This window comes from Dipteris shenzhenensis, chromosome 12 (genome assembly GCF_047967505.1).
Source record: "Dipteris shenzhenensis isolate YYH24624 ecotype China chromosome 12, Dip_SZ_1.0, whole genome shotgun sequence".
Lineage (NCBI taxonomy): Eukaryota > Viridiplantae > Streptophyta > Polypodiopsida > Gleicheniales > Dipteridaceae > Dipteris > Dipteris shenzhenensis.
The window spans coordinates 33866935-33890356 of NC_141607.1; the positions used below are offsets into that span (position 1 = coordinate 33866935).

Consider the following 23422-nt stretch of genomic DNA (forward strand, 5'->3'; position numbering starts at 1 on the left):
AAGTAATGTCTACGGTGAAACCTTTATTCTCCCAACAAGGGCATTAATTGTTGCTTTTGTGATGGGATCATTGCGGTTCACTTTGTTTATTCTCATATGAATTTCTTAGGGGAAAGGGTGGATTCCACGGTAGTGTGGTGTTGTAATAAGAATAAGGAAGGGGACATGTTTGATACTAGGGTGGCATTGTAGTGATGGTAAAGTGGCGTTGTAGTGAGAATAGGGAAGGGGAGTTGGGGTCCGATGTCCCCCTCAAATGGTGATGTTCGATACTAGGGAGCTATTGAGATGTGGGCTAATCCAACCCGTGTCCCCCATGTGTCTAAAAGACTTGAGGAGCAAATTAGTAAAGCAAAAATTGGGACTTTTCAGGTTTCGAGGTCAAAATTGTGGTCATGCCCATGGATCATGTTTGGGCAAGATTGCTTGACCATGTTTAGACCATGGCCCAGATGCAATCAATACATTGTGGGTGGGCATCGGTGCCTGAACTTTGGGTAGCAATATTAAGAGACTGTTCTTGCTCACAATGATGTTGAATGGGATTGCGAGTTTTTGCCAATGTCGGAGACGTTCCCACGAGCTGCTCGCCTACCTGATGCTTTGAAATGGGAAATTTCACTCGCCAGTTGGGCATTTTGGAGCTAGCTTGGTGCAATCGATTGTATTGCATGTAATAGGTTGCTGTGGTAAGAGATGGGCCATCACCAAGAGAGCTAGCTTGTGATGGGAATGATTTCTCTCACGAATGCTACTTGAGCAAGTGGCGAGCGATGCCGGGCGGCGGTGAGCGAGGATGCACTATGAGGGTGTTTCCAGGTTGGCGTCACCGGGGCAAGATTGCCGAGCCCACGGCCGAGATGCACTCAAAGCACGAATGGTGGCTCTACTGACAGGCGAGCGGAACAGGGGGAGCGCAGATGGAGGATGGATGGGCAAGGTTGCCGGCCCACGTGTAGTTCCGCTGCACACGTGGAAAGGAGGGGTGGAAAGGGGGGGGCATCGTTTCAACCCAAGGTTCTTCTTCTTCTTCTTCTTCGTCTCCAATCTTCATTTCTCTGTTTTTCTGCGCCATCGCTGCCTCCATCGATCTTCATCCTCCGGTAAGCTCCCATCTCGATCTCTCTCAATCTTCTCATTTCTTCCCCTTCATCGCATTGCCCCCTTCCCTTCCACCTAAATTCTCGGCGCCCTTTGTTGCGGTTTTGTCTCTCGCTTCTCTTTGAGATTCTCTGCATCCTTGTCCTCCTCCCGCTTCTCCATATTCGCGGGTTACTTCTTTACTTTTCATGTCCTGCCCCAATGGCTTTGGAGCGGAGCGGCTACTTTCATTATACTTCGCAGATCAAGCTTCTTGAGCGTATATGACATCCCATTTTACCTACGGGCACATTCCATGTTACGTATGATTTTTTTCCCCCCCCATCCCCGGTCTCTCTCTTTCTCTCTCTCTCTCGTTTCTGAATGAGTATCCAGGTGTTGCAAATCGCATCGAAGCGAAGTTTAACCTCCTTAGGTTGCTGGAATCCAGCTTTAGTTGGCCTTAGGAAGTTTGGAAATGTTTTACCTTGCGGTCCTAAAGTGGGTTCTCGGACATATTTGCTGGAATTGTAGGCGTCTTAACTGACTTTAGAAAAGTGTCAACTCCTTAATATCATCCCGTGTTGTATGCCAAAAGAAACATGGATACCGTTTGAATTGTTCTTACTCGTTTGATGTTTTGCTGGGTTTCCAGCTGTTTGGCTAATAAGCGCAAGTTCTGATCTTACCGCCTGTCATATCAACCATGTAGTGTGATAGTTGAGATCATCGGGGTTCTTTTTTATAGAGAATTGTACCCTGAGGCAATTTTCAATGTCTCAAATACAGAATGTTCTTGGGTTTTTGCTCTCGAGAGGATGCCAAGCTTCCTCTCTTTCTCTTGTAGAGATACAAAAATATTCAAATACATGTTATCTATGACGATTGCATGAGACGGAAAAGTTATGTAAGCGGTATTTATGAGTCTTACCCAGATGTTTGCAATGTTCTCTGTTGCTGAAATCAATTGGTGAGTTTGGGCATACAGCTAATATGTACCTACTAGGCAACTTGTACTGTTTGGGCGCTTGTGCAATCTCCGTGGTGAAGAGATTGACTAGTTCTTGGGAAGCCTGAAAAGCAACGATACTCGCTTATGTGCTTGTGTCTATGGGGCATATTCTGAACAAGCAGCTCATGCATTTGTTGTTAGACCGCATTTGCATGGAGGCCTTTGGTCTGTCAGAGCAGGTGCTCTTGTCAATAGATAGAGTGGGAAGGGACTACTGACTTTTTTCATGCTTTGGAATATATAATCAATAATGGTTCGACAGAGAACGGTTTTGTCTATAGGATGCTGGGACATAGAAGAATCGTGTGTTTCAAGATGCTCTGGTGCAGCATTTTCTACCTTGCTGATAAGATATGGAAGTCCTTTGGATGGTGCTTCTCTTTAATGCAGATTGTTGCTTTGTATCAAGGATAACGATATGAATAAAGCTAGATTACACGTTACTTTTACTGGTTGAGCTTGAGTTTGCCAAGAGGAAACACTGAATACATTCTAGAACAACAAAATTCTCAATTTGTACGATTGGATATATTCTAGTCTTACAAAGGTATATATATAACATTGGATGTAGTTGGTTTGTCCTAAACAAAGCATCAGATATTTTAGAAAAGAGGCGTCTGGGGTTTCTTATTGGCATTAGTAAAGGCCGTGGAGATTTGAAAAACTGTCATAGGAGCCCGTAGTCCTGTGATTCATAAATACAAAATGGTGGGTATGAATTGTTTCCTTGTTTTTGTGTTTGTGTTTCATTTGTTTTCTTATATGGATGTTGGTTTATCTTTGTTTCCTTGTGTTGGCATTCGTGTTTGTATGTGTTTGTTCCGCCCCCGCCTGTAACATGCAACGGTTATCTGATCGTGTAATTCACAGCAAGACCTTCTTTACACCTTTAGCGAGGAATGAGCAATGGTGATCTGATCGTGTAATTCACAGCAATACCTTCTTTAAACCTTTAGCGAGGAATGAGTGTTGTTTACCATAGAGAGAGAAAGGAGATGAGGGTAGAGAGAGAGTAGAGTTGACAACCGACTGGGTCCTTGTACCCACTGAGGGCCCCCTCCCCCAATCAGGGGAGAATTTGCTTCATACTTGGAGAACTGAGAATTACAAAGAACATTCTTCAAGAGAGCACGGAACACGCTTCTGAAGAGCTCACTGTGCACACATATAGCATACCCAAAGACCTGAGAGGCAATGCCGACCAATACCGAGACCTTGATGCTGTCCACACGGACGATGTAGGACGCTTCTACAAGGCAAGGAAGAGGCTTGTGCTGTCTACTGGAATGTAGGGTTATTGCGTGAGTGAGAGAGTGAAAACTAGAAGTGATAGATCCTATGAGAGAACTGAGAGATGACTGAAATATAGAGCTGAGAGTGAGCTGTGTAAACTGTAAAAGAGAGCTGAGAAAGCTGAGGAAACAGTGTCCAAACCTCTCTGTGTTTGCTGGTCCAAACCTCCGACTGTTGTGCTGCGTGGTCACCTTCAGATCAGGCTGAACTGATGGCCAAGGGACTGAGGCTAGAGCAGGGCCAGATTTGAGGATCTCAGGGGCTGCACAGGAGGTTAAAGTGGAGCTGTAGGAGAACTGAAGGCAGGAGCAAACTGAATGAGAAAATGGGGCAGCCAAGGGGCCCTTTTATAGGGCTGGATTGAGCCAACCCAGTGTGTAAACAGCCGACTGAGTCGGTCTGTTTTACAGACTGGTTGGCCTACAACCAGCCTATAAAAAGCCCTCCCTGGCTCATTTGCCAGGGGAGTTATTGGGCAGCCTTTGCAGGCTGCCTTCCCTGCTTACCTGTCCAGCCTTTGGGGACCCTAAAGGGACTCCTAACCTAGGCTAAGACCTAAACTATAAGATGGAAACACTTAACCTACTATTCTCTAGTGGGTACTAGTAAACAAGAGCTGACTTACTGACTTGACCTAAGGCTGAGAGATTGACCTACGTAGCTTGTGCCTGATTGTCCTTGGACAAGGGCTCACAAAGGGGTCACAGCATTCGACAAAATCTTCTATATGGGAACTATAATGCACTTGTTGATGTAGCCAGTGTGTCATCTTGCACCCAAGTGCAGGGGTGCATGTGACATTCCCTCCTTAACTTGGCGGTAGGTTCATTGCTTCCAAGTAGTCCGCCAATATCTGGGGAAACTCCTGGAAAGAATTTTTGTCCAACCACACTGCTTCATGGGTACCTTGATCACGGAACTTGGTGCAAAACTCCTGGATCCTGCATCCTGACCCATTCATGAATTTATGAAGAAGGATCTATTTTGGCTGCAAAACTTCGGCTTCATCAAGAACTTCAGGTTGTTGCTCGTCGAAAATCTCTGAAAGAGGAGGTCCAAAATATGGCTTCAACCAAGCTACGTGGAACACGTTGTGCATAGTCCAACTGTCTGGTAGGCGTAACTTCATTGAGACATCGTTGATCTTTTGAATAATAGAGAATGGTCCGAAGCTCCTGGAGGACAGCTTAGGGCATCGCTTGCCCATCTGCTTCAATCGTTGCTTGATAATGCGTAAATACACCCATTGACCCTCTTTATACTGGACATCTCGTCTGGATTTATTAGCTTGGCATGTATACGATGCTTGAGCTTTGGCGATGGGGCTTTTCACGAACTTCGTAATCTCTACCATGGATTCGGTGGTTTTGTTGGCTTCAAGAGATGGAGACACCATCCGGGTGAGGAGTGAGGTAAATCGCTGTCCAAACGCCGCTTCATAACGTGTGTGAACAATACTCGAAGAATAGGTATCGTTTAGAATGGCTTGCACAAGCGGAGAAGCTGCTCCCACTTTCCCTGAGCATCATGACTATGATTTCAAAATATCAAATGCCATACCATTATACTTTTTCGTCTCGCCGTTCGTTTGCGGATGGAAAGCGTTGGACATCTGTAGCTTAGCACCAAAATTATCAAACAAGGCGCGCCAAAAGTTAGACGTAAACTTGGAGTCCCTGTCGGATGTGATGGTTTTTGGCAACCCTCCAACGGAATACCAATACTTGATAAACAAACGAGCTACATCTTTAGCACTGGTCGTTTATTTGCAGGGAATGAGCATACAATATTTACTAAAGCGACAAACAATAGTAAGACATTGAGTATTACGCGTACTTGCAGATGCTAGAAGTGGTCCCACGAAATCCATACCTATGTCCTGGAAAGGACTGGGGGGGATTGGCAATGGCATAAGTAAGCTTGCCGCTTTCTTGTGGGAAGCCTTGACCTTTTGGCATATTTGACAATTCTGCACATAGCCGTATGCGTCCCTCTGCATCTTTGGCCAATAGAAATAGCGCTTTAACTTCTCTAAAGTCCCGTTGATACCTCTGTGACCACCAATAAGGGCGTCATGGGCATCATGAAGAAGCAACTGTCGTTTGTCTTTGAGTACACATAACCTTTTCTTATAGAAAAGCCAACCGTCCTCTAATGAGTAATGGCCTGGAGCAAGCGTTGTGGCTAACTGGAATTGCGTGCCAAACTCTGCTGACTCGGCGTACTGTGCCTTTATGCTATCAAGATCATTTCCTTTGATTTCGAGCACAGTGGCCTGCTCAATGCTCTGGATGGAACCTTTCCGACTGAGAGCGTCTGCAACGGGGTTGTTTTTGCCGGGAATGTACTCTATCATTCCCCCAAACTGCTGGAATATCTGACTCTGCCGCTGTTGCCGATCACTCCATTGCGTACTAGGCATTGTTTGAAGCCACTTAAGGGCTTGGTGATTTGTCTTCACCGTGAAGGTCCATCCGTATAGGAAAGGCTTCCAATGTTTTAATGCCTGGATGACACCGAGGAGCTCTCTATCATACACTGAATAGTTCTTTTCGGCATCGTTAAGCTTTCTGCTGTAGTATGCCACGGGCCTATCTTCTTGTTGTAAAACTGCCCCTATGGCGACATTGCTAGCGTCTGTGATTACCAGAAATCGATCATCCCAAGAGGCGATCTTCATTACTGGTGTTATGGTGCTGTCGCGGCCAACCGTTGCAAGTCGTGGAAGGCCTGCAAAGCTTTGCCTGTGACTTGAACTTTTTGTCTGCATGTCTTTACTCCCTTGAGTAAATCTGTAAGATGGGCTGCGTATGTCGAGAAACCCTCCATGTGCGAGCTGTATGCTTGACACAAACCCACAAAGGCCTATGTTCTTGCTGTAAAACTACCCCTATGGCGACATTGCTAGCGTCTGTGATTACCAAAAATGGATCATCCCAAGAGGTGATCTTCATAATCGGTGCTGTCGTGGCCAACCGTTGCAAGTCGTGGAGGGCCTGCAAAGCTTTGCCTGTGACTTGAACTTTTTGTCTGCGTGTCTTTACCCCCTTGAGTAAATCTGTAAGAGGGGCTGCGTATGTTGAGAAACCCTGTATGTTGAGTAGGTGCTTTTGCAGCCTTTTCAGCAAGCCACTTTGGACAATCCTTCTTGCCATGCCTAGCGATGGGGTGGCAATGAAAGCAGCAATGTTCTTGGTGGTACCGCTTCTGCTCGTCAGGCTGTAGATAGCCTCCCGTAATACCCGCTTTAGCCTGCTCATCCGGAGTCATCTTTGGCTTGGACTCATTCTTTTGACCATAAGCTTGGCCGTCTTTCTTTTGGAACTAGTTGTCCTTCTGATCCTTACCCGCTGTGTTGTTTGACTGCTGCGGGGCTTTGGATTTCTGGACCTGCATGGGCTTCCCCCCGTTCAGCATCATCTCTTGATTCTGTGCGAGAGTCAGTGCCCACTCGTAATCTGACGGGTCGAAGTTTCGAATGGTAAAAGGTATGGTCGTGTCCAATCCTCGAATGAATTGCTTCATCTTGGCGCTCTCCGTCACACCCAACTGTTGTGCCAATGTGATGACCTTGTTACTCTATGTCAACACAAGCAAACCATTCAGGGAGAGACGAGCAAACTCATCCTCCAGGTTAAGTAGATATTAGGGTGGGAGAAAACGGGCTTTGAGGTCGGCCACAAACGTTGCCCAAATGAAATTCGTCTTAAATGTGTTTGGGTTAGTATGCTTACTAGCCCAATGCTGCCACCAAGTCACCGCCTCACCTGTAAGATGAGGGGCTGCAAGGTGGACTTTATCTTGCTCATCTTGAATCCGTGCTAACGGAAAATGAGCTACAAACTGATGAATAAACTGTAAAATTGATGAATGGTCACACTTATCATCATACTTAACAAAATTTGGAGTGGATTGAGTGAGTGGTGTTACCTTTGTCGATGGCGAAGCTGTGGAGGAGACGGCTGCTGCGCTCAAACTTGCCTACATAGCGGCTAACATCTGTTTGTGTTGGAGAAGCATCACCTCTCGGTCTAGCTTTTGTTGCCTCTCTGTCTGGGTGAGCTCTGCGTGTCGCAGTGCCTCCTCATTTTTGCGTTTCTCACGCATCATCAAGAGGAGTTTTTCAAAATTTGTGGTTCCTCTTTCTTCCAGCGGCTTTTTTGCATCTTTTTCCTCGAGACGTTGTTTTGTCTGGTCCAGTTGTCTTGGCAAGCTGAGGGGAGATGGCATCTTCTGAACTGCCCATATCAATAGGACAATAAATTGATGCCTGTTAACTGTGTCGTACGCTCGAATGAGCGCCTTCTTTTGATCTGAGAAGTCGCCCTCCTCCTTACCTTGAAAGACCACCGTGGGAACGGCATTCAAAGCAGGGAAGACGGCATTCGTAGCTGAGGATGGAGGCGGGACTGGAAGAGCCAATCCATTGGCGACGGACAAAGTAGGTGCTTTTGCAGCCTTTTCGGCAAGCCACTTCGGACAATCCTTCTTGCCATGCCTAGTGATGTGGTGGCAATGAAAGCAGCGATGTTCTTGGTGGTACCGCTTCTGCTCGTCAGGCTGTAGATAGCCTCCCGTAATACCCGCTTAGCCTTCTCATCCGGAGTCATCTTTGGCTTGGACTCATTCTTTTGACCAGAAGCCTGGCCGTCTTTCTTTTGGAACTAGTTGTCCTTCTGATCCTTACCCGCTGTGTTGTTTGATTGCTGCTGGGCTTTGGATTTCTGGACGTGCTTGGGCTTCCTCTCGTTCAGCATCATTTCCTGATTCTGTGCAAGTCAACGCTCGCTCGTAATCTGATGGGTCGAAGTTTCGAATGGTAAAACCTATGTTTGTGTCCAATCCTCGAATGAATTGCTTCATCTTGGCGCTCTTCGTCACGCCCAACTGTTGTGCCAGTGTGATGACCTTGTTACTCTATGTCAACACAAGCAAACCATTTAGGGAGAGACGAGCAAACTCATCCTCCAGGTTAAGTAGATATTAGGGTGGGAGAAAACGGGCTTTGAGGTCGGCCACAAACGTTGCCCAAATGAAATTCGTCTTAAACGTGTTTGGGTTAGTATGCTTACTAGCCCAATGCTGCCACCAAGTCACCGCCTCACCTGTAAGATGAGGGGCTGCAAGGTGGACTTTATCTTGCTCATCTTGAATCCGTGCTAATGGAAAATGAGCTACAAATTGATGAATAAACTGTAAAATTGATGAATGGTCACACTTATCATCATACTTAACAAAATTTGGAGTGGATTGAGTGAGTGGTGTTACCTTTGTCGATGGCGAAGCTGTGGCGGAGACGGCTGCTGCGCTCAAACTTGCCTGCATAGCGGCTAACATCTGTTTGTGTTGGAGAAGCATTACCTCTCGGTCTAGCTTTTGTTGCCTCTCTGTCTGGGTGAGCTCTGCGTGTCGCAGTGCCTCCTCATTTTTGCGTTTCTCACGCATCATCAAGAGGAGTTTTTCAAAATTTGTGGTTCCTCTTTCTTCCAGCGGCTTTTTTGCATCTTTTTCCTCGAGACGTTGTTTTGTCTGGTCCAGTTGTCTTGGCAAGCTGAGGGGAGATGGCATCTTCTGAACTGCCCATATCAATAGGACAATAAATTGATGCCTGTTAACTGTGTCGTACGCTCGAATGAGCGCCTTCTTTTGATCTGAGAAGTCGCCCTCCTCCTTACCTTGAAAGACCACCGTGGGAACGGCATTCAAAGCAGGGAAGACGGCATTCGTAGCTGAGGATGGAGGCGGGACTGGAAGAGCCAATGCATTGGCGACGGACAAAGTAGGTGCTTTTGCAGCCTTTTCGGCAAGCCACTTCGGACAATCCTTCTTGCCATGCCTAGTGATGTGGTGGCAATGAAAGCAGCGATGTTCTTGGTGGTACCGCTTCTGCTCGTCAGGCTGTAGATAGCCTCCCGTAATACCCGCTTTAGCCTTCTCATCCGGAGTCATCTTTGGCTTGGACTCATTCTTTTGACCAGAAGCCTGGCCGTCTTTCTTTTGGAACTAGTTGTCCTTCTGATCCTTACCCGCTGTGTTGTTTGATTGCTGCTGGGCTTTGGATTTCTGGACGTGCTTGGGCTTCCTCCCGTTCAGCATCATTTCCTGATTCTGTGCAAGTCAACGCTCGCTCGTAATCTGATGGGTCGAAGTTTCGAATGGTAAAACCTATGTTTGTGTCCAATCCTCGAATGAATTGCTTCATCTTGGCGCTCTTCGTCACGCCCAACTGTTGTGCCAGTGTGATGACCTTGTTACTCTATGTCAACACAAGCAAACCATTTAGGGAGAGACGAGCAAACTCATCCTCCAGGTTAAGTAGATATTAGGGTGGGAGAAAACGGGCTTTGAGGTCGGCCACAAACGTTGCCCAAATGAAATTCGTCTTAAACGTGTTTGGGTTAGTATGCTTACTAGCCCAATGCTGCCACCAAGTCACCGCCTCACCTGTAAGATGAGGGGCTGCAAGGTGGACTTTATCTTGCTCATCTTGAATCCGTGCTAACGGAAAATGAGCTACAAATTGATGAATAAACTGTAAAATTGATGAATGGTCACACTTATCATCATACTTAACAAAATTTGGAGTGGATTGAGTGAGTGGTGTTACCTTTGTCGATGGCGAAGCTGTGGCGGAGACGGCTGCTGCGCTCAAACTTGCCTGCATAGCGGCTAACATCTGTTTGTGTTGGAGAAGCATTACCTCTCGGTCTAGCTTTTGTTGCCTCTCTGTCTGGGTGAGCTCTGCGTGTCGCAGTGCCTCCTCATTTTTGCGTTTCTCACGCATCATCAAGAGGAGTTTTTCAAAATTTGTGGTTCCTCTTTCTTCCAGCGGCTTTTTTGCTTTAGCGAGGAATAAGCGTTGTTTACCATAGTGAGAGAAAGGAGATTAGGGTAGAGAGAGAGTAGAGTCGACAACTGATTGGGTCCCTGTACCCACTGAGGGCCCCCTCCCCCAATCAGGGGAGAGTTTGCTTTATACTTGGAGAACTGAGAATTACAAAGAACACTCTTCAAGAGAGCACGGAACACGCTTATGAAGAGCTCACTGTGCACACGTATAGCAGGGACCCAAAGACCTGAGAGGCAACGCCGACCAATACCGAGACCTTGATGCTGTCCACACTGACGATATAGGACGCTTCTGCAAGGCGAGGAAGAGGCTTGTGCTGTCTACCGGAATGCAGGGTTATTGCGTGAGTGAGAGAGTGAAAACTAGAAGTCATAGATCCTATGAGAGAACTGAGAGATGACTGAAAAATAGAGCTGAGTGTGAGCTGTGTAAATTGTAAAAGAGAGCTGAGAAAGCTGAGGAAACAGTGTCCAAACCTCTCTCCATTTGCTGGTCCAAACCTCCGACTGTTGTGTTGCATGGTCACCTTCAGATCAGGCTGAACTGATGGCCAAGGGACTGAAGCTAGAGCAGGGCCAGATCTGAGGATTCTAGGGGCTGCACAGGAGGCTGAAGTGGAGCTGTAGGAGAACTGAAGGCAGGAGCAAACTGAATGAGAAGACAGGGCAGCCAAGGGGCCCTTTTTTAGGGCTGGACTGAGCCAACCCAGTCTGTAAACAGCTGACTGAGTCGGTCTGTTTTACAGACTGGTTGGCCTACAACCAGCCTATAAAAAGCCCTCCCTGGCTCATTTGCCAGGGGAGTTTTTGGGCAGCCTGTCCAGCCTTTGGGGACCCTAAAGGGACTCCTAACCTAGGCTAACACCTAAACTATAAGATGGAAACACTTAACCTACTGTTCTCCGGTGGGTACTAGTGAACTATAATGCACTTGTTGATGTAGCCAGTGTGTCATCTTGCACCCAAGTGCAGGGGTGCATGTGACACCCCCCCCCACCCCCCCGAAGAAAAAGAAAAAAAAAACAATCTTCTTGTGGGTGTGTGATGGTGGATATTTAACATAATTTAATTCTCTCTCTCTCTCTCTCTTTCTTTTTCTTATTTTGTGCTTCGTTTCTTCCTTTTTGCTATTGAAGTTTATATTGTTTGGATTGATATTTCAAAGCTTAGTAAGAGATATTGGAATCCTTCAAAACTGAAATGGCAGCTTATGGTTGTCTATGGATGAGAGCATAAGCGTAGCTCTGATTACTTAGTTATTATAATTATAATTTTAATAATTAACTCATAATTTTGTTTTAAGTCCATTACAAACTGCCTGCCTTCCTTTGTTCTTTCGCTTGTTTTATAAAATTTTTAATTTGTAATATTGGATATATTCTAGTCTCATGAAGGTTTATTACCCTCTTTACAGCCCTTGTTAAGTTCTATTTCCTTTCTTGTCCTTACTTTCACATCATGGTGGAGATCCTAACATCTTGGTTTCTTTCACGAGGCTAAATTGTATCCCCCCTTCCACCCCCCGCCCCCGCCCCCCCCCGCCCCCCCCCCGCCCCTCCCAAATCAGAGCAATAGCACAAGACTTAATCTTTCTCACCCTCAACCTTTGATTGGTGCCTTAGTTTAGCAGTTTTTTCGACTTAATTACTAACTCATTCATTTCCTAACTTACACTCATTTGTAAACCCAATTTTTTTCTTAACCCCTACCCTTGTCACATCATGGTGGAGCCTAGCCTTTTGCCCCCTTGCTGTATAACTGCAATCATATTGAGGGAGGGAGCCTTTTGTTTAATTGAACCTTTTCCTGCCTCATGTAAGCTCACGTTTCTCATAATTGTGTATGCAGATCTGCCACAATGATTAGGGGAGTAGGCCGAAGGGTTGCCTCCCTTCCTTGCTTATTCTCTTCTGCGTCCACATCTTCTAGGTCATTGGCAGCAGAAAGGGGGCTGGGTCTGAAGGGTTTTCAGGATTTGGGACAGAGTAATACTCACATGCTATCATCAACATGGAAGTTCCCGTTTGTTCGAGGTCTACCTCTATACCCTGTACTCATTCGTCTCATTGATAGTGATGTTATTGATGTCAAAATCCAATCGTAATGCCTCAGCTTTTTTGCATTTTTATATTTTTCATAAATCGCTCTCACTCTGAGGTCAGATACATGAAGGTCAATTTCTAAATAGATTGTCTTTATAGGATACTCTTGTATATGCAGTGTATAGATATGCATCGATGTTTTGTTTTTGGATTGTGTCTTCACAAAAGCTGGTTATTATTGAAGAATTGTGGGTCTTCTTGAGATGTGGGCTGATCCAACTAAAGGTGCTGACACCCGTTCACATTGTTTATTGTTGAAGAATTTTGCATTTTGTTTGAGATGCAATGTGCTGCTCCATGCGAATATTATTTCCTTAATTGTGTCCTTATTGGCATTGTGTACCAATATGAAGCTGGGAGGCATATTGGACATCTGTGTATATGTGGGTTGATCCAACTCTATTTTCTGATAGCTGTGCAAGATGGTTTTGTGCAAATGTGGATACTTACATTGACCCTAATTTTACTCAAAAACATTTGGAAAGATATACATTGTACACATTACATTGACATGGAGCTACAAACTTTCAAATTGAAACTTCAGACTTCAAACTTGTATTAATATTAAAGTCATGATTCATGAAAGTTCAAAGAGTCCAGCCTCGGCCCTCCAGAGACCAGAGTCATCTGGAATCTGGATTCTGATACATAGTGTCAATGATAGATCAATACTACACCAAACATCATGATCAAAGGTAGTAGGTAGTAGAAACTTGGAAATAGGTATTACACCAAAACATCAAAGGCAAAACATCATAAGAAAAGGCTGCCACAGCCCGGAAATAAAGCTGGAAATTGAAATGCATCACGATTCATAGCCGATGATGCTCAAGCCTCAAGCTGCAGCCTGCATCCTCATCCTTATTCTCTTGCTCATCCTCATCCTCATCATCATCTGCATCACTGCCCTCCTCCTCCTCCTCCTCCTCCTCCTTGAGACCATCCTTGAGCCGAAGTCGGCCAATAGTGTACAGAGTACAGATTAGCAACGTACGGATTAGAATAGTGCTAAAAATGCATTTTCCAAGGTTTTGGCTAGGCACAAAATCGATCCCTCCTTCCAAACAACCCCGCCCTCCCCCCCGCCACACACACACACACACAACAAAAAATCCAAACCACACCCAAAAAACACACCTCACAAAACAAAACCTCGAAAAAAAAACACACACACACACACACTCTTACGAAAAGCTGTACAGAAGATCGTACGTACGGACATATGGATGATGTATGGAAAAACCATCCGTACGCGTACGGATGCAACTATGGTCACAAGTGTGGTTGAGAAAATATGATTTCTAAATAAGCAATTTAGTTATTTCATGGAATAAATTTGTAAATAACAGCTGATTTAGGACATGTAGTCACAGCTGATACCTCAATTTTCCTTTCTAGTAACTTAAGAGACCTTTTCATTAAGGCACGAAATTTCATTGTACTCTTTTAAAGAGTCTTGCCTTTTAAAAGCTATTGATAAGGGAATCTCAAAGTTTGTTTTGCAATTAGAAGAATGTCTAGGAGTTCAAAATATCTTATCAGAATGGAAAGGGAAGATTTTGAAGAAAGTTGCTTTGAAACTAGAAGAAGTCCCTTCGGTTAATTGCTCAAAGCAAAGTGACTATCTTTCTAAAGAAGATGAAACTCTTCTTTGAAAATTCCATAGGAATTTTGTCATTTCTTATATGGACAAATGTTCCAATAACTTTGTTTTTATTTGCAAAAAGTTTTACTTAAAATGTCTTTTGAGAGAAGTGAACTTGTCTGCTAAAACTTATGTCCTTGTCTTAGTTTCTCAAAAGGATTTGATCTCAAAACACCAGAGTTTTTGCAAGTCTTTTGGGTTTGTTTGCAATCCAAGTATCCTTTTTCTTTGTGCTAAGATTTATTGCAGCTGCTTGTGAGACTACTTTGATGGATGTCTCTAAATGGCTAAGCTACTGCTTCAAAGTCATGTTGCCTAGTGTCCATGAACTTTGGAGGGACTTATTAAAAAAGGCAGATGTCCCCTCGCACTCAAGCTGGATTTTAAATGACTTTGTAGTAGTGATTCCTGTTGTAAAATCTTTTAATTCCTCTCGAAGCATTTAGGAAAAAGAGTCTCCTATTCTCCTTCAAATTTATGATTTTACCACGCTTTACACAAAGATCGAGTTGGAAGGCGTGAAGTTTAGAATAAAAAAGCTTGTGGCTAAAGTTTTCAAGCTGAGATTTGACAAAGATAGATACAAAGTGCTAAAAGTTGAGAAAATAGCCTTATGCTTTGACTTTTTGTGGCTAAAAAATAAAGATCATGACATCGTTTCAAAAAAGAAAAGATACACAAAGGTAGTAAATGTTGAAGATGTTTGACAAACCATGAATAAACTTTTATCTATGATTAAAAAAAAAAGAAATACCATCAACGAAGTTACCCCATTGAATTGAAATTTAAAGCACTATTAGATGGATTTACTAGGATACATTTATTGTTTAACCTAATAATAGTCCAAAGCTTACTATGGATCGGAACTTACACCTATTACTTTGAGTTCTACCTAAAATTTTAAGGTCAACCTAACACCAACATTTCAAGCTGTTTTCTTAGGTTTTAGATAAAATGCTATTGGAATGTTATGAGAGAACTTCAATAGTAAGAACGTGCAAATAACATCCAATGCTCGACACTCTTTGCACCATCTCCATGTTGGTCTGCTTTTTTCAATTTTGCTATTCTAAGATGGTTTATTCAATACTCAGACCCTTGATGCTTGCTATATCATTACCCTATCATTAGTGGCCAAACCATGTAAATCTTGGATAGATTTTCTTTTAGATAATCTTTACATCACAATAGGGATTCTTTGTTTCAACAAATTATAGGAATCCCCATGGGTACTAATTGTGCCGTCTTTTTACCAAACTTTTATCTTTTCACTTATGAATTTGAGTTTATGCAACGTCTTATTTCTATCAATACCTACCCTATCATTCTACATAAGCTTAGCGAAGTTAGGCGTTTTATAGATGATTTATTTGTACCAGATGTTCCTAACTTTCAAGACTTTATGTACAAAGACACTTGCGCTTTTGGAGAAGGAATCTATCCTCGCGACTCTTGTGAACTGAACTGCACTTTAAGGGGGTATTCTTGTGTTTTGTTAGATCTTAGACTTTCTCAATGTACCATAGGATTAGAGGTTGATATTTACGATAAACGTGAACAACCTAAATATAGTGGTTTACACATTATAAAAATGCCTCACATTGATTGATTTGGCAAAATATGGAGTCATTTCTTTCCAATTCCATAGTTTTTCCCGCCTTTGTACAATTAAGGAGTCTTTTATCACACAATGTAGTAATTTGATCACTTTACTATTACACAAGAGGTACAGTCCAAGGAAAATAATGAAAAAAGTACGCACAATCTTAGATATGAAGTCTTTATCTTTGGCGTATCGGCCTTAGGTATGTTTAGAATGATTGAACATAAGCTGAAAACAAAAAGCGGGGAGCTGAATAGCCCGTTTTCAAAAGAGAGTTTGATTGAGTATGCTTGTGCTTTCTAAGTTAGGACTGTAATTTTGCCTCTTTGTAGGAAGCGATACATAAGTGTAAAGGGTCCTTATAGCTTTTTGTGTTTTAAATAAGAGTAAGAGAGAGAGAGAGAGAGAGGTTAATTCCAGTTTTTTGGAAGATTTTGTTTTTTGTTTCTTGGCTTGCTTGTTTATTTTTGCTTAGTCAGCTTTTTCCTTTCTTGTTTTCTTTCTCTTTCGTATATTTGACGTACTTTAGTAAGCACTGGGTTTGCCCAAGAGACTGCTTGGGTCTTTAGAAACCCCGTATAGCTGCTTATGCTTGGGCGTTGATGACGACATAAGTGTTGCTTTGCTTGCTAAGTATGTCTTCCTTTTGTTTTTCATAAAAGTTTTTGTGTACCTCTTTTTTCTTCTCTTTCATTTTCCCTTTTATTTTCTGTGTAGATTTTTGGTCTTTAGAACAACAAAAAATCTAAATTTGTATGATTGGACTTATTCTAGTCTTACAAAGGTATATCTTAAACTGTGGTCTATTTATTTATCCCTATAATACAATTGCTGCAAACAGAATGTGCAGAGTTTGGGCAGAACTCTAGAACCTATAATATATAACAGCTGAAATATGGCAAACTAGACGTTGTATCCATGGAGGTTTTACAATAAACTAACCCAGTTGAACCTGGAGGGATTCGATTGGCTATAAATACTCTGATGGTGCCCGAACTCAGCAAGAATTTAAGCTTATAAATCAGCAGAGACTAGCTTTCCATGTGACCATTGCTGCAACCTACTTCCAAGGTCATCACACCAATATCCAGATATTCCAGATGAAACCAACAATCTACTAGTGTAACCTACTATAGAAAATCTGTTCATCAGCCTAAGTAGTGCTGCCATCTGCTGGAGATGCTTCCCATATTCAAATTACAGCCAATAGATTATTGTTATGCTCCAGGAATCAAATCACAAATCAAATGAAATTCAGCAAGCTCAACACTCAGGTAAGCTTCAGAAGTGAAATTGCCATCAAGAAAAGGTGCCAAGCAGCTCACATGCAAATCACGATATGCTTTTGTTTAGGGAATAGCAATGGAACACCTTCTCAGGCAGGGAAAGAGTTCAGCTCATTAAGGAGCAAAATGACATCAAAATAGATGTGCGGCTAGCAGATTTTGGAAGAGAAGCTTGTGGGTTGCAGTTGTCTGAGCCAGAAGTGTCCAAACATGCTAGGGAGAAAATCACAATTCATGATAAGAAGCTTAAGAGTATGCAGGGTGCCTTGAGTCAACAGCTGTATGATGCAATCTAGGATGTTGTGGCTTGCTGATATTGTTAGAAACTCTATCTTAAGTGGTGTGTTGCCCTTGTTGGAATGGTCACCTCCCCATCTGTAAGCCCCCATATGAGGAGAGCATGGGGGGGGTGAACCTAGGCAGAGGGCCTCTAGCCCTCATTCAAACACTTGGAGCAGCCCTCAGGACAGCAGACATGAGCAGCAAAGGGGGAGCCTTAGGCCTACATTCAGGAGGACAAGGTGACCTAGGAGAAGCTGCAGACTGAGCTAGAGTGGCAGCCCACTTAAGCTGGCTTCCGGACAGCAAGGTGGAAGAAATCTAATGAATACTCTAGTATGTGTGGGTGTCTGGCATATATGTGTGAGAGCATATGTTTGTACTATTTTCTACACCCACTGTTGGGTGCTGATGACATCGGTGGGGATGTCATAGTAGCTAGTCCTTGCTATGCATGATGGAGTTTATGGTTTTCAACCTTGTGAGTGACTTGTCATGAGATTGAAATTGCACCATGTGTTGTACTATGAACATTCAAGAGTCAAATAGTTTCAAACTCACTAGGCTTTCCATGTGATCTTTCTTTGTCTTGTTAGCGGTGTATCATTGCCAAACACACCAAGGCTCACTCACAAAGCTCACACAGGATGGTAGATATGTATTCGTGGATCTGTGAAATCTGGTGGATTTGTGAAGCATCTTAGTGTATGTTGCTTTACGATGTGGAGGATGATAGAGAAATAGCCTGTAACATACAAATTAGTTGAGAAGCTCATAATTCCACAAGGTGGAGTGCACCTCATACAATAGCTTTTGATTCTTTTTCACCTATGCTGATTGCCTAAACTCTATACACAGTGTCAGAGGTGGCTTTTTCGCGAAAGATGTACTGCCATAGCACAGATGGTATATAGAATACATGAAAACTATGCCAAGTGCGCTCTGAAGTAGATGACCAATGCTGGATATGTTGGACATATAGGGGTCAATGCCCCACCTGTGAGCCCCCTAATGTAGCAGGGAGAAAGCCTAACTCATTCTCTTTCTGCTCACTATTACCCGAACTGATAGAATACTGCACTCAAAACACAAGTGAACCTGTGGAGTGAGTGTGACAATATGAGCGAGGAATATAATAGACCTCCGAAGAGGGAAAATAAATAACTGATAACTGTATGCCCAATGGGGCTGATACACTGTTGGAACTGTGAACTGAAGGAATGAAGGGTTGGTCTGATGCAGACCCACCGCTGCTGCTGTCTGGAGCTGAACTGGGACTATAGAGGAACCTGTAGGTGCGAAGACGTGGACAGATTTGCTGCTTCCTGTCCTAGGCCTGAACTGGTACTGATCCCTGCTGCTACTGGTGAGAACTGCTGCCCCAAACCAGGTCTAGATGTGGATGAAGTAAAGGGCCAAGGGCTGCCCTTATATAGGCCTAAATCTGGCCTCCAGGGGCTGATTCCTGCGCTGACCTGGCCGGGCTGAACAGTTTGGCTCAGCCGACCACTGACTGCCACATGGCCGCTGACGTGGTGCAGCCATACGGACTGCGGATGTGGTCTCTATACATGCCGCCATCTGGACTGCTGATGTGGCCTCTATGCAGCTGCTGGCATAGCGCTGATGTGGCTGCTCTGCACAGCCCTGCGCGAATGATCACATGGTTGCATGCGTTGCAGTCATGTGGCTGATGGATGATGTGGCTGCTTGTGTGGCAGCCTGAAGGCGTCCCAAGATGCTGAAAGGAGGTGTCTGGCTGTGGTATACCTTTTTTTTAAATGCAGAAAGTAGTGCTAGTTATATTACTTGAAAGCGAGAGTACAGGAAGGCCTGAAGGCCTGACCTCTGTCCATGAGTCCTGAAGAACTCTCTGCACATCCTATCGCCTTTCCTAGCCCAGAAGGACTTGGAAGCATGAAATGAAAACTCTGAGCGACGCTGCGTAATCTCCTCTAACATGGCTCGGGCCCGAACCTCTTGCTGTCTGAGCTCCTCTGAGCCTGGAGAAGGCTGCTGCATCCTCTGAATCGAGGCGAGATCACGTCTGAGACCCCTCTCCTGTGCCCAACACCGCTGTCTGACCTGAATCGCCTCCTGTTGGCAAATGCGGCTAGACTCAGCAAGCGCGTGAGCTACCTGTGCTGCCATATCCCTTGTGGGGTCCCACTCTTGCTCCCAAATGTCCACTATCCTGCTGTGAACCGTTGCTCTGGTTTAGATGGAATTTGGGCTCCGGCATGAACGTGGAGGTGAGGACTAAGAGGCCGAGTCCAGGACTAGGATGACTGGGGCATGGTCTGAAAGTGTCGTCCCTGGAACCACTCCTGACTCTCCTCCCCTGCCAAGCGCCCAATCACTAACATAGAAACGGTCCAGCCGCTCCAGGAGTCTGCCTCCCTCCCTCCTGTAGCCCCAAGAGAAGTCCAAACTCCCAGGCCTCCCTCCAGTTGTCCCGACCTCCCACTGCAAAGAGGAAGGAGTCCCAATGTGCCTGCTCTGCTTGAGCTATACCGAGGAACTCTAGGCCCCTTCCCTGCTGATCCTCTAAGGTCTCAAGATTGTTGAAGTCCCTCCTACAATCCAAGAGTCCATCTCTGGCAACAGGTCTGTCAAGGATCTCCAAAAAACGATTCTACGTCTGAGATCAGTCGGTGCGTAGATATTGAGGATACCGATGCGGGATTCCTCAATATGCAGGCCCACCCAAAGCGCACGTCCTGGGATCAAAGTGCCAAAACCAAACACATGCTGAACTAGAGAAGCGTCGATGGAGAGTGGTCTTATTCTCACCCAGTAAGGTGCCGGTGTACTTGTCTCTATCTCTTTTATCTTCTGCTGCTATGTGGATGTATGTGGTATGAATGTATTTAAAGTTTATATGTGGAATTATAAAAGCTATAAAATTCTAAGTTTATTAAGTTATTCGATTGGAAATCGCACTTCCGTGTAAGCACGACTCAACAATGCCAATGTGTGCATCCATGTCCATGACCCCCTGAATGAATGTCAAAGTCTGAAAGGTACTACTGGCAATGCTCTAAACTCTACCTACTCAATCTGATGTGGAACCAAGTTTAATACAGATGATGCGAAAGACAATCCCAACATGCAATTGTTCCATACTACCTCTCTAGCCACATTGAGGTCTAGTGGCTAGAAAGCCACGTGCCATACATTACTGCTATTCAGACCACCGAATCAAAAAGTAGGACTTTGTAAATAGATCCTCAAGTGTGTCTAGGACCACTCTTTCTAGCCTTGCAAGGGAGGCGTATCCTCCTATAGGTTATCTAAAGCCCGGATTGTCATGGAGACGATAGATCTTGAGAGCATGAATTATGGCGGTGAGTCACACTCATTCATACTCATATGATGGAGGGTTTATGGCCAAATTTGAAATTTCGCTTCAAGGGAGCTTGGGGTAAGCAGAGGCAAGAGAGCAAGCAAGATAGTCTAGGAGCAAAATTAAAGGAGGAGAATGAACTCTAGAATGTAACTTCTAGGGAGCTTGCTTCCAGCAAACTAGCAATTCAAACACAGGAGAATGAGTTCTAGAAAGTAACTTCTAGGCTTTTATATCCAGGTTATCAGGATAAGCAACCATTTGAGCCTAAAAGCATCAGTTTTTTATGGACTTTTAATTGATAATTTGCCCTAAAAACTAGGGTTTTTATTATTTGAAGTTTTATCAGCTCCACGAGCTGATTTGACCTACGTGTACAATCACGCCAACACACATACACTCTCACTCACTCACTCTCACCCTCACTCTCTCTTACTCTGAGTCTCAAACTCACACTCACACTCACACTCACACTCAACACTCACACTCACACTCACACTCAACACACACACACACACAGTACACTCACACACAAATCACACTTACTCTCACTTGCACACTTGCACACTCAATTACATACCAAGCCATTTAATCATTCATCGTTGGAAACGTCCTGAATGTGCATCCTGAGAAGATGGCAGCTCATGGTTCTTGTCTCTCTCAGACTGCTTTCCTACTTGTGAATATGTCTAACTAAGGGATTTAGGACTGTGATCAAGCAGTCCCAAGCCTTTTAGTTTTGTTCCTGCTCCCGCTGTTGGATTGTAGGTGTGATCGAATGTAGTGGCTAAGTTGGCCTTTTTTGCTTCCTGTTCTTGGTGGCTGCCTGTGCTTATCTTTGGAGATAATGTAGGTAAGCATCGCTCCTTGATGGTATTTTGTCGAGTGGCATATTAGACAGACCTCAATTTGTGTGTGGGTATTTGTGTTTGTGCCTGTCTTAGGGGTTGTTTTGGAACAATAAAATTTTTTACTGCTCTGTAGATGCAGTCGCTAATGGTGGAGTAGACGGGCAAATTTGTCCAAGGCTCTGTACGCTTACTGTCTTATTGTTGTAAATCATGAGAAGTGCACAGAATGGAAGGTTTGATCAGGAAGGTTTTCTGTGTATAGTTTTCAAGGAAGGGTTAGTTTTCGTTTGTGTTTCCAGCTTAGCCATGTTAGCATATGTGTAAAATTTTTCCTACTGTTTGCAGATTTTTCCAGTGAAGCCTTGACACCAAGTTCGGAGACAGGTGTCCCAGCTACTGTGGCAGCCTTGAAAACTCCAAGTGCTGACATTGCATATGATGAGTATAATCATGAGCGCTATCCTCCAGGTGACCCAAGCAAGCAAGCCTTTTCATATTTTGTATTGACAGGTGGAAGATTCATTTATGCTTCTATAATACGCTTGGCAGTTCTTAAGTTTATTCTGAGTATGTCTGCAAGCAAGGATGTTTTGGCTCTTGCCTCTTTAGAAGTTGATCTTTCCAATATAGCACCGGGTGCAACTGTCACTGTGAAATGGCGTGGTAAGCCTGTTTTCATCCGCCGTCGTACTGAAGAGGATATCAAATTGGCAAACAGTGTGGCAATGAATGAGCTACGCGATCCACAGCCTGACTCAGACAGAGTCTTAAATCCAGAATGGCTGGTTGTTATTGGTGTTTGTACTCACCTTGGATGTGTTCCATTGCCCAATGCGGGAGATTATGGAGGATGGTTCTGTCCTTGCCATGGTTCTCATTATGATATTTCTGGTCGTGTGCGGAAGGGCCCTGCTCCATACAACCTTGAGGTGCCTACTTACAAGTTTATGGATGAAGGAAAGCTGCTCGTTGGTTAAATATTTGAAAGAGTGAGGCTCATCTTTGATGTAATTGATGGAACCAAAACCATATTCATATTGATGTTCATGAAACTGGTCAGTTTCAACTTTTATTGTCTGGCATTGCTGCTGCCAGTTCTCGGCCTTATGGAATTTATCAGTGAGGAAAAAATATAGGATTGAAAATAATGGAAAAGTTTTCAGCACAATAATCATGCTGTAATTGAGCATGGAGTTGTCCTTACCTACAAAGCCTACATTGAAGAACTTGAAGGTAGACAGATAGCTTTTGCATGTCATATGTAAAAGGATTTCTTTGGTAACTAGCACCTTTTTTGAGCATGATGATACTCTTGTGGTGGAGTTTAAGGTTTTCAACCTTATGCGATTGAAACTGCTCTATATTATGTTTTAGAGGATGAGTTGGGCATGTTCCTTCATTCATCTAGATATATGATGACACTCTTGTACAGCGCACAATGGAAGGTTTCTTTTTTCATTTTTGTGCAATTGTATAGGGTGGGAGTTGTCAATTAGTTTAGAAGGTCTTTCATGTACTTATCAGCCTACTTGCGTTTGTAAGGGATTGAAACCTAAGAGTGGAGTGTTCTCAAATAGGAAATTTATCATCTTGTGTGCGCAGTAGTACCCCTGCAATTAAATTCCCACATCGAGACTTGTGCTCAAGGATGGTGATCACTGTGAAGTCATTTTTTTTGTACATGGTATCTGAGCTTGAATTGTGAGCTAGAGGTACATTTTGAGGTTTCCCACTGTTGGGGACGTATTAGGTGGTGTTAGAGCCAATCCATTGAAGTAATGGGGGAGATTAAAAGCATTTGACATAATGGATATACTTCTGTTTAGTCGGTAATAAATTAAATTTTCATGTTGGGTGATAAATTTTTTAGGTTAAGATTTCTTTTGAAAAGAGCCATTTATGTAGGCATAGGGTTAATTCATTCTCATTAGTTTTATTAAACAAGTATTAAAGTTCATATGAGCGTTATTTCTTAAGAAGATGGAGAAAGCACTAGAGCAGTTGAAAAATACAAAATTGTGAAATGAAGAAAGGTTGAAGTAATTGTTTTCTTGAGATAGAGTATGACATCAACAC

General features: G+C 43.7%; 1 protein-coding gene across 1 annotated transcript; it reads left to right on the forward strand.

Moving 5' to 3' along the window:
* Positions 1 to 1024: 1024 nt before the first annotated feature.
* On the forward strand, positions 1025 to 22664 carry LOC147896118 (cytochrome b-c1 complex subunit Rieske-4, mitochondrial-like). The gene is made up of 3 exons (XM_087383030.1): positions 1025 to 1103; positions 12083 to 12267; positions 21692 to 22664. Exons 2-3 carry the CDS (start codon positions 12093 to 12095, stop codon positions 22321 to 22323), a joined length of 807 nt encoding a protein of 268 aa, XP_087239156.1. The 5' UTR covers positions 1025 to 1103; positions 12083 to 12092; the 3' UTR covers positions 22324 to 22664.
* The last annotated feature ends 758 nt before the right edge of the window (positions 22665 to 23422 follow it).

What these genes read in the sequence shown, in the direction of transcription:
- LOC147896118 (XM_087383030.1), top strand. Translation starts at nt 12,093, where the DNA reads ATGATTAGGGGAGTAGGCCGAAGGGTTGCCTCCCTTCCTTGCTTATTC. An exon ending in GAAGTTCCCGTTTGTTCGAG is followed by an intron (nt 12,268 to 21,691) that starts GTCTACCTCTAT and finishes TACTGTTTGCAG; the next exon opens with ATTTTTCCAGTGAAGCCTTG.